The sequence below is a fragment of the Lissotriton vulgaris genome, chromosome 7, assembly GCF_964263255.1.
Source record: "Lissotriton vulgaris chromosome 7, aLisVul1.2, whole genome shotgun sequence".
Classification (NCBI taxonomy): domain Eukaryota; kingdom Metazoa; phylum Chordata; class Amphibia; order Caudata; family Salamandridae; genus Lissotriton; species Lissotriton vulgaris.
Genome location: NC_141695.1, coordinates 946,718,504 through 946,732,952, shown reverse-complemented (window position 1 = coordinate 946,732,952; position 14,449 = coordinate 946,718,504). Strand labels below are relative to the sequence as shown.

The 14,449-nt window shown below is 44.2% G+C and overlaps 1 protein-coding gene across 4 annotated transcripts in view; it reads left to right on the top strand.

Annotated features, from left to right (window-relative positions):
- The window catches only part of TMCO6 (transmembrane and coiled-coil domains 6), a 229,559-nt gene that overhangs the window by 46,681 nt on the left and 168,429 nt on the right, over positions 1-14,449 (top strand). For all 4 annotated transcript variants that reach the window (XM_086931382.1, XM_086931385.1, XM_086931383.1 and 1 more), the window contains exons 5-6: positions 8,511-8,694; positions 9,570-9,674. In XM_086931382.1, the coding sequence (XP_086787508.1) occupies positions 8,511-8,694; positions 9,570-9,674 (289 nt within the window). The remainder of the gene's footprint in view (positions 1-8,510; positions 8,695-9,569; positions 9,675-14,449) is intronic.

Genomic DNA, 14,449 nt, shown 5'->3' with positions numbered 1-14,449 from the left:
TCATTCCCAGATTTTTTGAAAAATTTACAAGGGCCTTGGTAGTTCTCATGAGGTGGAATTTTCTGGACTCAATAGCTGAGTTCCAGTTAACCTCTTGGATGCTAATGACAAGGGTAACTCGTCATGCACCACCCATTCATTTCAATGGAAATCAAATGAAAACCCTAATAATGCCTTAGCAGCCAAGTGGTTAAGTTTATGGTCTATGATAATTCCCAAATATGGGTATTGTGCTGTAGTTGCTAGTTTTTCCCGATTTAAAAATATATCCTTTGTCCTTTTTTTCCCAGAACCAGCTATCATGACAAAGGTTTTTTTAATGTTAATTCGTAAATCCAGCTTACCCATAAATTCGGAGTATCTGTTTAGAGCCTTCTGTAACTCTAAGGCAGTGTGAGCCAGTATCACTGCGTCATCCGCATAGAGTAGAGCTGGAATCAGACGATTTTTTACTAGCGGAAGGTCCTGGCTCCCATTCAACATAGCTCTCTCTAAGCCGTTGGTGTAGAACGTGAAGAGGAAGGGAGCCCGGATGCAGCCTTGTCTGACTCCTCTCTCCACCCCAAATGACTCAGATAACTCGCCCTTAACCCCAAACCTTACCCTTGCTGAGACGTTGGAATATAATTCGCGGAGGAAGTTTACCAAGGGTAAGTCCACCCCCATATCCAATAGCACAGACCAAAGTTTAGCGTGACAAACGCAGTCAAAGGCTGCTGACAGGTCCACATATACCATGTAAATACTGCCCGTCTTTGCACATACGTATTTTCCTTGTAACATTGTACGGTTTAGGGCCTGTTCAACTGTCCCTAGGCCCTCCCGGAACCCGAACTGGATGTCCGAGAGGATCTTGCTATCGTCCGCCCATCACTGGAGGCGTTCTAAGATAATTCTGCCCGCCACTTTGCCCAAAGAATCCAGCAATGAGATCGGGCGATTGCAGGATACCTCCTGACGATCCCCCCTTTTAAAAATAGGGACCATAATTGATTTGGACCATGAGTATATTAGTCCCACCTCGAACGCTGCTTTGAGTACCCTCGTCAGAATTAGTGCCCAAAGATCTAAGTTCGATTTGAATAGATCTATTGGGACCCCATCAGGGCCAGGGGCCATACCGTTTTTGCTGGCTTTTAGTGCCTGGACGACGTCATTGATAGTGATTTCTATTTTTAATGGGTAGGGAGTCGCTAGAGGGGCAAATGTTGTGGGGTCTTGCCTACCCTCGTTAACTGGACCTTTCTCAAAAATCTTTGAGAAGTGCTCTACCCATGCCACTTCATCAATAGCCACCTTGATGGTTGGTGTGTCTTTATGATCAGATAAAAATGGGGATTTAATCATGGGCCAAAAGGCTGAACTGATTTTATGAATGCTGCTTTTGTGCAATTGATCCCATAAGGCCTGTTTTAATTCAGCTTTACTATCCTTTATTGCTATATTATATTCCTTCCTCAGAGTTGTTATTTCCTGAGGTACTCTGTTTGGTTTTTGTAGAGCTAGAGCTTTTTTTAGTTTAGAATGCGCTAATGTGCATCTGTGGTTGAACCATCCTACTTTTTTCAACTGGGTGTTTTTTAATTTTACAGAGTGCATCATTAATTGTTTGTAAAACCACCCTAAAGTTTCCTAATACTTCCTCATCCGGTATGGACAGGTCTAAGCATTTAAGGATGGAAGGATAGACCGCATTTATGACTCTCCTGTTGATTTCTGGAGGATCGACTTTCTCCCATTTTAAAGAATATGTCCAGATGTAGGGTATTTTGCCTCAATGCGCTAACTATGCTTTGAGTGCGGTATTCATAAAGTGGGCAAAATGTTATACTGAGAGCGCAGTGGTCGCTTAAAACATTAATAAGTGTTTCAAACCGAGTAGCACGATTACCCACCGTGTTAGTTATTAGGATAAAATCGATGGTGGTATACCTGTCCCTACCAATAAATGTTGCATCCGACCACTGGGTTACAGGGTTCTTTTTGTTTGCGATTACAAGGTCCAAATCAAAAAGAGTTTCATTTAAGACAGTTCCCACACTTGAGTGGGAAAAGTGAACAATGGGATCCTCGTATTCATCAGTTAACCCGCACAAATTCCAATTACTGTGTTGGCAAGGATGCTGATTAAAATCACCTTCCCAAATAATGGTGGCTCCTTCAACTGATTCCCTTATTAATACCGATAGTTATGTTATTTTATGTTATGTTATGTTATAATAAGCTTGTAGAGCGCTATATCACCCAGGGGTATCTAAGCGCTGTCAGCGGATACACAACATTAGTGGGTACAGAAGCCAGATCACAGAGGTCCCCACGCCTCCTCAAAAAGCACCGTCTTCAGCTTTTTCCTGAACAGCAGTAGGTTTGTTTCCTTCCTAAGTTCCGCAGGAAGATGGTTCCATGCCAGGGGGACGGTGCTAGAGAAGGCTCTGCCGCCCTTGGATGTAAGGTTGTACCGAGGACAAAGTAGGTTACATTCCTCAGCCGACCAAGGGACCTAGTAGGTAGGTACCTGGAAAGCTGATCTTTGATGTATTTAGGGGCTGAGCCGTAGACAGCTTTGTGTGCAATGCAGAGACTTTTAAATTTGGTTCTTTGGACAATGGGCTGCCAGTGTAAGCTGCGGAGTAGGGGCGAAGCACGAGTATGCCTAGGCTTATTAAAGATAAGCCTGGCCGCATCATTCATTACGACCTGTAGTCGGGCCAGAAGGGTGTTTGGGAGGCCATAGTAAAGGGAATTACCGTAGTCCAGCCGTGCCAGAATTAAGGCGGAGACCGCCAGCCTCATTGTAGAGACAGATAGAAATGAGGAGAGTTTCCGCAGCTGGCGAATCAGACTCCCACAAATGCCCACCACAGATGATACCTGCTGAGCCCTAGAGAGTCGGGCATCAATTTTGATGCCAAGACTTTTAACTGCTGGCGCTGGTGCTGGAAGAGGCCCCAATTCAGCAGGCCAGGCTAGTTGAAGTCGCAACTGTCGCAATACCATCAGTAGTTCTCCATCCGGTAAATTGTTGTAAAAATTTACCAGGAGAACAGTCTCCCCTTTACCAAAGCGGATACTCTGTACTTGGAAATTAGCCTCTAAGGCCACAGTAGTTATTTGCACACCCCCTATCCGGTTTGAAATAAAAATACTTAGGCCGCCTTTCGCTCTGCCAGATGCTACATGTAATGCGGGCGAAAAATAGGTTTTATAACCTACCAAGTGTATTACACTGGTGGTCCATGTCTCCTGGAGACATATTATATTAAAATTCTGGAAAAAGTTCAGCCTGGTAACATTTTCTACCTTGGGGAGCAATCCAGCTATATTCCAGAAAAGAAACCTTATTGGCGCACCTACTTTGACTGGGTTATTATCCACGAACGCTTTAACATATTCTGCTAATGGAACGTCCGTCGTTCCAGGCACCACGATATTTCCACACTCACTTATGGGTGGTAAAATTTCTAATAACCTGGCATCTTTACTAATTAGTTCAGTGCTGTCACCTCTTCAATGTGATTTGATGCTGCTGGCTGTATGCCGGTATCCACTAATATGGACTGATTACCTTTAGAGCTACCCGTTTTGGTTACTAAGATTACTGGTTGTTTTAATTCATGGCAGTCCCCAGAAACCTGGTTGGAAAGTCAATCGACTCCTTCCAGACCGGAAAGCATGGAGAAGCGATTGAAAGTAGGGACATTAAAACCAGAGATTTCACTATTGCACCCATATAGGGCGCGGACTCGTGGGGGATTTGCTAACAGGGATTGGGGGTAGAAATAACTTAAATCCTGTGTCGAGATTTCATGCCATCCCTGCACAGTGTGCCAGTCACCCATATGTCTGATTACTCTGCGGTCCCTGAAATTTATAATGATGAGATCCCCCCTCATGTCCTTCGGTCTGCGACCCACCCAACCAAGTCTTCTGACATGGAGAATGTCACCGTTGATGTTTGCGGGTAATGGCCTATTGCGGCTTAACCAGTATATCACTTTGTTTTTAAGCTCTTGGTGGCCCTCAGTATTCACAGCCTCTAATTCCGGAACACCCGTCAATATCACCACATAGGGTGCCGCCTCTGGTGGCAGGTCTATTATTTGCTGATTTCCCCTTGGGCACTTAGTAGGTGAAGGCATCCTAGGTACAGTTGTTTTAGATTTGTCGGGTTTTGTAACCTGCCTGGCCCCTCTTTCTCCCCTAGAGATTGTATGGCCCTTATCTATTGTCAAGGGGGTCTTGGGGATATCCTCTGATACTGCTGGTGGGTCTTTGCTATGTGATTTATCAACTAATAGCGGCAGGGAAGACGTGTTACACATGGGTTGTGTTTTTCTAGTATTTATAAGTTCCCTGGTCAAATCTGCATTAGTTGTAAGTGTTTTTTCTATGGTCCCCAGTTGTTCTGACATTCTTTTAACCCTCTCTACTAATGGCAATATTAGAGATTTCACTAGTTGCTCCATGCTCCCCATTAGTTCTTTAATAGACTGGGACGATAGGGGAAGATTATCTAGTATAGTCTCCCCTGTCATGTTTCCTGAGATCTTCGGTGGGCTCTGAGTTACTTTCGATGTTTTTGCACTTCTTCCGTTGTGGCTATTCCCCTGCCCCCCCCCCTGCTTTCTTTTTTTAATATCTGCGCTGGACCAGTTGTTTTTTTTGTACGATTTATTACTCCAAGATTGATATGGGGATATCGTAGATAATTGTTCATCAGAGATGATTTCAACAGGTGGTTCTACATACGAGTCATCTTTATTTCGTTCAGTTGAGGATGTTTGGTCTTGTTACTGTGGGGGGGGGGGTGGTGCTAATATCACCGGTTTGATCTCTTTCAATACTATGGGCAGGTGGAGTAGTCGCCAACTGGATGTTACCCAAAGATGAGCGTTTATTATATAGATGTTCCGAGGATAGACGCCGTTCCGTGATGGCTATCTCACGCTCAAGAACTGAGGCGGCATTAGTAATGAAGAGATCCAGTGTCCTCCTAACTGATCGTCCCACCACAGATTTCCTACCTCTACTGGAACGTGGGCTCATAATTCCTTAATGCAATTCCACTTAAAGAATGATACCAAAAAACAGATTATAAAGGGGGAATTACATAAAAATGAAGACAGGAAAATAGTGAGTAAGATATAACAATATATAATCACACAATACTGAGGATAGAGAAGTCCATCAATTGAAAAAGCAAGGGATTGGAGCTCAGATCTTACGGTAAAGGTCCCGGCACCAAATATAAGGGGGGTGGCTCCGCCCAGCCACTGCCAGCCCCGGACGGCCACAGAGGGCCCGCCCTTTGCCCGGGCTTAGCCCGGCGCCGCCCGCGCGCGTCCCGCGACGCGTAGGGAGTGCCGGTATTTTGTGTGCGCCGGGCCCGTAGGTGGGCATGTGCAGGCGGTACAGTCCCGCTAGGGCTTGTGGGAGGTGTATTCCCTCTGCTCGGCGGCCGCTGATGTTCCAATGAGCAGCGGCGGGGGGGACTAGTAGGCAGCAGGTGAAGCTCTCCCTGCGCTAAACAGCGCGACCCAGCGAGACCCAGCGAAAAACACAAGGTTCCTTCGGCAAGTGAGTAATTCTCCAACGGCGTCAATTATCTCCATCAGTGCAGATTCAGTGCTATGCTGGGGTCTGAAGACGGATTGTGAGGGGTGGAGAAGGTTGGAAGTTTCTAGGAACGACATTAGCTGAACATTAACTGTCTTTTCTAGTATCTAGTATGGGTTTGCTTTGGGCTTTCTCAATAGAGGGATGATGTTAGTCCTTTTCCATGCAAGGGGCACTAATCCTGTATCCAAGGAGGTGGTGAAAAGCTCATGATAGATGGGACTCAGAGTGGTTCCTAGCTTCCTCATGATATGGTGTGGGGGAAGGCTGATTTGCAATTGGCAAAGGCCACTTCCACTTTCTTAGTTGTTGGGGGGAGAAATGCTAATAGTTTATCCTGAGCGATAGAAGTAGAGGGGCTCAGGTTGTCTGTAGGAACCGTATTGTGTGTTGAGGTAAGGTTATCCTGAATTTTTTTCATTTTATCCTCTAAAAAGGTGCTTAGATATGAGCACAGGGAGGCATTCGTTTCCACTGGTGGTCTGTAAAGTTAGAAACAATTTTAAATATTTCCTTTGCATTGTTGTTTGTTTTCCCAATTGTGATGGCATATTAGAGTCGGTGTGCACTTTTTAAGTTAAATATGATACTTGCTTAGTGCTGCTTTTATATTCGCACTTGTCTGACTTCTCATAGTGTTTCCTCCAGAGTCGCTCCAATTTTTTTACAGCATTTCCTTTCCGTCTCCAGTTAAGTGGTGAACTATGGGGAGGTTTGTAGTAGTCTGTTACTGTTCTTGTGTGTAATAGGGACTGTCGCATTTGCGGCCTTAGCAAGCCAATTACTCACTGTAGCTTTGTCAAGTATTATGTTACCCGTCAGGTAGGGTTTGGTGTCTTCTAGTGTCTCTTCTAGGGCAGGGATCTCTGATCTCTCTGAGCAGTCCTGCCAAGTACCAAGCATCAGGCGTTCTACTAATACATTCCAGTGTGGTGCTCCACATCACCACACTGAAATGCATAGTCACGCATATCTGATGCATTCCGCATTATATATCTAGTGTCTGAAGCGCCTTGTGGTAGCTGGCAGCGCGTCGCGGCCCTATCGTGGCATGCCCGCGCTGTTCCCTGCAGGGTTCGGTCGCTCCGAGCTGAGCAATACAATGGGTTTCTGGCAGGCTCTGACTGCTCAGAAACAATAGATCTATTTCATAGTTGTATTCCCACAGTGTGGCTGAGTCAGACGTGGCGCTGCGGGAGGGACGTCATGTCTGGCTGCTGCTGGAGTTTAAGTGCGTGCTGCAATCATGGTGGTGCTTGGTTCGCAGCACTTTTGCTGCTCACGCCAGACCAGCCTGGCAGCCGCTCTGTGACTGTGGCTGTAATCTACTATAATTATGGCCGCTGCCTGTGGTGAAAATTTATTTTGCCAGCCCGACCGTGCCGGGGGGGGCCAACTAAGGCATCAAGTAGTGTGAAGCTGTCACAAGTAAGTTGTAGACCAGCAACCAGAGTGTGACAGTATGCTGTCAATGTGTCAGAGACATGTTAAATTTGGCAGCATTATGCTGCGTGACCAGGCAGCTGACGCTGCCTCACCGGCTGCAGTCCGAGTGGATGGGTGCTCACTGTTGTGTCCACAAGTTAACCTATGCAAAGCTGGAGGGCCAGACTTCATCAGCACTGTCTGTGTCCAGATATACCTGGTTAAAATATGGACATGTGCCAAGATGCCCGGGTGCTTCCAGCTGCACCATTCCATCGCTGTCCGGCACTGTGAGACTTTTAGTTGTTTTTATTTGTTTTTCCATTCCTTCCCATAGGTTGGACTTTTGCTTGTTTTTGTTTTTCATATGATTTGGGAGGAATGTTGTGTCCTGTTGGACACAGTTGAATGCTTTGCTAGCCACTCCCGCGAGGGCTGGCCCACACACTCACCTACACCCATCCAACACAGGTGCTACCAATTAGGTTCCCTGCTAATAAAGGAGCCCGAGTGCACGCACTCATGGCCATTACCAGTAACTGCGATCATGATGTTGGTGTCTGTTCATTTCCTCAGCAGGTGGGCCTAGAATCCAGGGATATCACACTCACGAGACTGTCGTTTGTGAGTGTTGTAACTCCCTGTCATAGATGACGGGGTCTCTGGCACATCCCCTCCTTGGGCTGAGCCACTACTTACTGGCTTCAAAGTGGAATGAGGCCTTAATAATCACTATGTGATCTGTGGCAGAGGATGGTTGCGCTGAGTGTCAGATGACATCAGGACTGTGTAATGGCTTTGGGTGATATTTCTAATTTTTTTACTGGCAGGGGGACTAGACTTCATTGCTTGATTTTGCTCACGAGGAAGTGTGTCACTCATAGTCATTGAAATGTCACTCATAATTACACCAATATTATGAAAATGTTACACATAGCAAACTCAAACCTCGGCAGCAATGTCTGAGCCTTATATGTAAATGTCTGCTTTTCTCTGTCCTTTTTTGACAGTTTTCTGTGCCTATTCTGGCGCTTAGAGTTCGTGATTTAGACTGTGACACCCAACGTAAAACAGCTTTTAGGTTTCAGTTTTCAAATATATATGTGAAACTATTATTTTAGCAACTGATTTTCTTTTTTTTTTTAATCGTTCATTCTTTACTTTGTTTCTGGTTTATGTTTAAAATTCACATTGTTAATTGCTTTATGGTGCACTCCGGGTTTTAAAATATTTTGTTTTACTGAGCAGCTTATTTTGAATCGAGAATGCACTCTCACTTCACCAAATGTGCATTGCTGGCTTCTGTTTCCTGCTCCAAAAATAGAGAAAGAGGGACATTGGCGAGTTTTGAATTTTCATTTTCTGTAAATTATACAGTAAGAGTTGATTCAGGGATTTGTGAGGGTTGGGCATTGATCTGTTAAGATGCCTCTTCTCCATGGTCAACAGCCTTTGTTTCCTCTTTGCAGGATCCCCAGAAGCATGCGAGCTCTTGTTGGTCTGTTCACCGGCAACATGGCAGATATCCGGTTGGAAGCAGCTCGATGTTTACATGAACTTTCTCAGTCTGATGACCCCTCTGTCTCTGAGGCGTGTATACCAGCAACTTCCTACCTCCTGACTTACCTTTCAGGACACAGCGTAGCACTCACAGTAATATTTGCTTATTGTTTTTCACAATGGTTCACAATGATTCAGCCTTCTTTGATATTTAGAATGCATGTTCTCAACATAATCCGAGGAGATGCCCACTGCTAATGTACAGCAATAGGATTACTTGAGTGCCCCATAAATTCTAGCTGCCGTTGGCACCTACTTTTTGGAATCCTGCTTGCGCTTTCATATTACTATACCGGCCGCAGATGCTTGTGTCTCTTAGGTAATATGTATTGTGAAGGCCCACATTTGAACGCGTACTGTTAAAGGGATTGTGCTGCCATGTAAACTTCCTTTTTTGCCATTTTACAGAAGCAAGAGAATGCATTAGCTGTGTATATGAATTGCGTGTCACCTAGGAAGTGGTGCACAGCTTGCTGTACTCAGTGTGTGGCTACAGAATGCATGCATGCAGACCAGAGAAGACGTTTTAAAAGCCACTCCCTACTGCTTGTTTCACAACAGTTGCCAGTTGAAGAGATAGCGAATGTGCTAGAGAGAGCACTTTTTAAAACCTAACTAGGCACTTTTTAGGCCGAGCCTGGGCAGTGCATGCGCTGTTGCAAGGCTTGCAGTAGTGGAGTATGGCTTTGAAGCCCCGCCCACTCCACCCCTTTGAAGCCCCGCCCACTCTCCGCCCATATTTTTAATTGGCTTGAGTCATTGTCCTTCGTAAACGCTGGCTTCTGAGTCATTACTTGGCTTGTTAGTCCCTCCTTGTTAAGCTTGAAAATGTAACGTAAACTGTATTCTACTCTGCGTGGGCTGGACGTTTTAGATCTTGAAGCCTATCGTGCATGAAAAAAGGTTGTTCAGCTGTTGGAATGGTTACAAACTGTATCAATCCTTGCATATGCTTTTGATGTTCTCAGGAGCTGTGCCTGTACACTTTGGGTAACCTGGCAATAATGAGTGAGGGTGTGAGGCGGACCCTCGTAGCTCAAGGAGTAATTCCTGCACTTTTGCTCTCTATCCAGGTAAGTTACTGCATCATTCTTCCAGGGTGTTAGAAATGGGGAGCTCTATTTGGCAGTGTTTTGCACCCTGTCCTAGTAGGGACCCTTCCTTCTAGTCAGGATAAGAGTTCTACACCTAGATAACCCCTGCTCACCCATGGGTAGATTGACACAAGCAGGCAGGCTTATCTCAGTGGCAATATGTAAAGTATTTGTACATAACACACACAGTAACTGTGAAAACACCACAAATGGACACCACACTAAATCAGAAAAATAAGGTATCTTTATCTAAACCAAACCAGACTAAAAAGACAAAAATCCAAGATACATAACTTAAAGTATGGCTTTTAAAAGGTTTCCAGCAATTCTGTCCATAGAACTCTACGGATACATGATTTTTCCACAAAGTGCATCAAATGCGTCAAAATCCACAAGGCAAAACAGCCGCAGAGGTGGTAAGTGCCAAAACCACAGTATTACGTAGGTGGCTTAGTCCTTGGGGGAGGCAATGATGCAGTTCTGCATGCAGGAGAAGTGATGCGTCGAATCAAGACTGTAAGGTAAAGTGAGGCGTTGAAATTCATGACGGTTCTGGTCTGCGATTGATGTGTGGAAAAACTTGGCGAACAGGCGACGGTGCTGGGGGCTGCGCGGCAATGCTTCGCATCATCCAGCGTCTGTTTCGAGAGGCTGGCAGCTGTGAAGACGGACTCGGCGAGGCGCTGCGTCGTCCAGCCTTTGTTCAGAGAGATTTGCGTTGCTTCACGCTGGTTCTTATTGAGATCAGATGAAGAACCCACATCTGAGGTCATTTGACTGAAGAGAGGCACCTCAGGCAAGGGTAGGATTCACAAAAGGCAGCACCAGCAGAGTTACAGGAAGTATTTTGTATCCTTGAGACTTTTTAACAGGAGGCAAGCACACAAAAGCCCTTGGAGAAACTTCACAAGCAGGATACAAAGCAAAGTCCAGTCATTTTCTTCTCCATAGCAGAAGCAACTACTGCAGGTCAACCCAGCAAAGTAACACACAGCAAAGGGGCAGTAATCCTCATCACAGCTCTCAGCTCTTCTCCTTGACAGAGGTTCCTCTTGATCTAGAAGTGTTCTAAAGTTCTGGGATTTGAGATCTAATTCTAATACCCCTTTAAAGTCTTTGTTCAGAAAGTCTTTCTTGCTCAGTAAAACCAATTCTGTCTTCCCTGGTCCAGTCACACTACAGGGGGCGGAGACAGCATTGTGAAGGGAAGCCACAGCCTATTTAGGTGCTAGTGACAACTCGTCCTACCACTCTAGCCCAGGATGACTCGTCAGCATAAGCTGGGCACATATCAGCTCCCTCTGTGTGAGTGTCTAGAGCAAATGAACAAACAGCCCTGTAAGTCTTAAACCAGACAGTGAATCCACAAGGAGGCAGAGGCACACAGGATGGTTAAACAAAAAAATTTACACTTTCTAAAAGTTTTATTTTGAAACACACAATTTTTCAAAAAACACCTTGACTGAAAGGTGTTTATTAAATTCTGAGTTCAGAGAGCGATTGAAATTTACACTAGTAAAATGTTACAAGGAAGCTCCAATGATAGCCAATGGGAGAGCTAGTCCTTGCAATAGTGAAAAACGAAATACACAGTATTCGACAGGACATGTAAAACACACCAGTACATGTCCCACCTTTAACATACACTGCACACTGCCCATGCGGATACCATAGACTTTCCTTAGGGGTGACTTGCATGTAAGGAAAGGTTACGGCTGGGCAAGTGGGTGCACTTGCCAGGTCGACATGGCAGTTAAAAACTGCGCACGCAGACACTGCAGTGGACTACTTGCATGGGTGGCACAATCAGTACTGCTGGCCTTCTAGTAGCATTTGTTTTATAGGCCCTAGGCACACACAGTGCACTTTACTAAGGACGCACCAGTAAATCAAATATGTCAATCATGGAGAACCCTTCAGAATTACAATATACACAGAGAGCATATGCACTTTAGCACTGATCAGCAGTGGTAAAGTTCCTGGAGTCCTAAAGCTAACAAAAACAGGTCAAAAACAATAGGAGGAAGGCAGCAGAAAGTTTGGGAATCACCCTGCAAAAAGGGCCAGGTCCAACACAGGGAAAGAGTGTTCATCCCATATACATATAGACAATCTTAGTAGTGCAAAACGTAAGCATGTGCCTCTAGCTTACACTTCTGTGTGATAGGCTTCTCTTCGCTCCAAGAACATGTGAGTCCAAACCATCCTGTGGTCTGATATACTGTACTATCCTCCTTTTTTGATACTCTTCTGGGCTTTTGTGACTGTGACAATCTTGCTAATTTTGTGGGTTGTTCTTTTTATGTCCATCACAATCCATTCTCAAAGAGAGGCTGAATGGTTCAACCAAAAAAGTGGGTGAAAGGGCTTTTATGTATTCAGCACTTGCTGTTCTCGGTTTGAATGAATAGTTGTTTCTTGGCCAACGCAGAATTTAGGAGTAGAATGATTTGTCAAAGTCATGCACACTTGATATGTGCCAGTTTATAAAGTGAAGTAGATTAAATCAATCAAGGACAGTACTCGTACGTAGAGTGCATGCTAGAGCCATAAATGAATGACCCAGTAGAAGTTATAGAGTTAGGTCAAGGCGAACTATAAAGTACAACATTAAAGTGGCATGCTTGCAGAGTTTTTTTCCACAGTAGATCTGTGTTTCTAGCAGTGATATATTGTAGAATACACCCAGACCTTCTAGCAACATGAAGAGCAGGCAGTTTGGGCGATCCAAGGCGTAGGGACCTGCATTATGCCTCAAGGTGGGTCTCATTCAAATGTAACAATATTGACTTACATTTGTGGAATATTTACCTAACTTGAATTTGGATATAACATTGTTTCACTAATTATTCATATTTGATTGCAGAAATGTAATCGAATGTGATTTTTATTTCGTTCTAGATTTTTATTTTAGGCGGACATGTGGATGCCTAAGTACAAAGACCGAATCAGTCTCAGATTTTTTTTTGTGGTAATTTTTGCCTTTATCGACACCTAGCACTTAATTAACACCACCCTTAAGAAACCATTTGCGGATCACCCTGTGGTTCTGGGATTAACAATATCCTAGTGTAGGAAATCGGATTTTTAAACTAAGGGAGTAAAAGACCTCAAATTTGTACTTGCATTGCAGAAGAACTCCCACAGAATCACCACAATCCAAAGCCCATTAAACCAAAACGAATCCCAAACTTGCTGTTGGTAGCATAACACAATCTGCTGGACTTTCCTCAGAGAAAGTTGCATGTGGTACATGAACAGCAAGACTAATACAACAATATCATTATGAAACAACCCAGATTACATTCCAAAGACAATTTCGTTAAAATAACAAACTTCATTGATTAAAATTTCTCAAAAATGAAGTACGTCTGATGAAGTGATTAGGAGTTGGGATCCATTTTTGTTTAAACAAAAATATACATGTTTATTATTTTACAAGCCAAGAGTAATAACACATACCCCATACAAATATACTCCACTACACCAATGCTAGGTCAGTTATACAGATACAAAATGGAAATCCTGGGTCATAACCGCATGTCATAAAATCAAGATCCTCCACAAATAACTGTAGTGTCCCACACCTGTCAAGTAATCGCACCTCCCCATCATCCGTACAACATTCAGCACAGAGGTATGCGAGTGATTCACATAATCTCGAACATAAATTGAGTTCATGATGTTCACTCCATAGACTCCCACACACTTTCTTAAATTTCTTGGGACATCCGCAGCTGTCAAAATTCAGTGACCTTTGGCTGCCCCATCGTAGTGCAATGTCTGACATAGCAAAAGCCGATCCTGTTTCACACAGACGTTTCTCATATTTTGACGGGAAGGAAGCCCATGCCCTTAATGCACAATGCAAATATTTTAGTGTCAAACTGTCTTGGAGATTCAGTAATTGTAGACAAATGATCTCTAAACCTTCATCTAGCACTCTTGTGTTATAGGTCGTTCTCAGCTACTATGAATAGAAAGTGCCCACCCTATTTCAGCCTTTCAGACACTTAACACTCCTCCAACCGTCAGCATTTGGACATGTGTATTTTATTTATTTGCGTTTTATATAGTGCTGGCTAGACCCCGAGGTATCAGAGCACTTTACATGAGATTCCACATTGTTCAAAAGTTACAAGTTAAATCTGTTGCTAGAAACATTTAAGAAGAATAGAAGACGAGATAAGTGGAGAGTAGAGGGGTAAGGGGTGTAAGGAAGAAGGGTAAGAGGGAGATAAGGGGGAGAGACGAAGCAAAGTCTGCCTGGGTAGGTGACGGCCGAGGGGGAAGTCAACAGCCCATCTCCTCTACAGCTAGCAAGGTAGCTCCACCGGGCATTGACCAAAATGCTGGGTCTCAACGGTCGGTGTATAATATGCTCTATGTAGAATTTTTAAAGTTTGAACAGTCTAAATCCAGATCTAATAGAGACCTGTCCAGGGCACCCCTTGGCCATCTCCCAATCTGCTACCATCCAAGGCCTCTTTCCCAACAACTCTTCAACCTCACGGTATCAGGGGTTTACACAATCAACATACTTTAGATTCTGGATGTCGCTTTTATGGCCAGTAGTTCATTTAATTTTCTGTTTTCCATGGTTGAAATTTGTAGAATATTATGCAGTTTGCCACATATTGCCACGCTGTATCTTTCAGTTATGGGACTTTGTGAGTTCAAATTCAGTACTCGGATAATCAAATGATCTTATCCCCTACGAAAACGTTGAGGAGGCTTACGTTGGGATCACTATG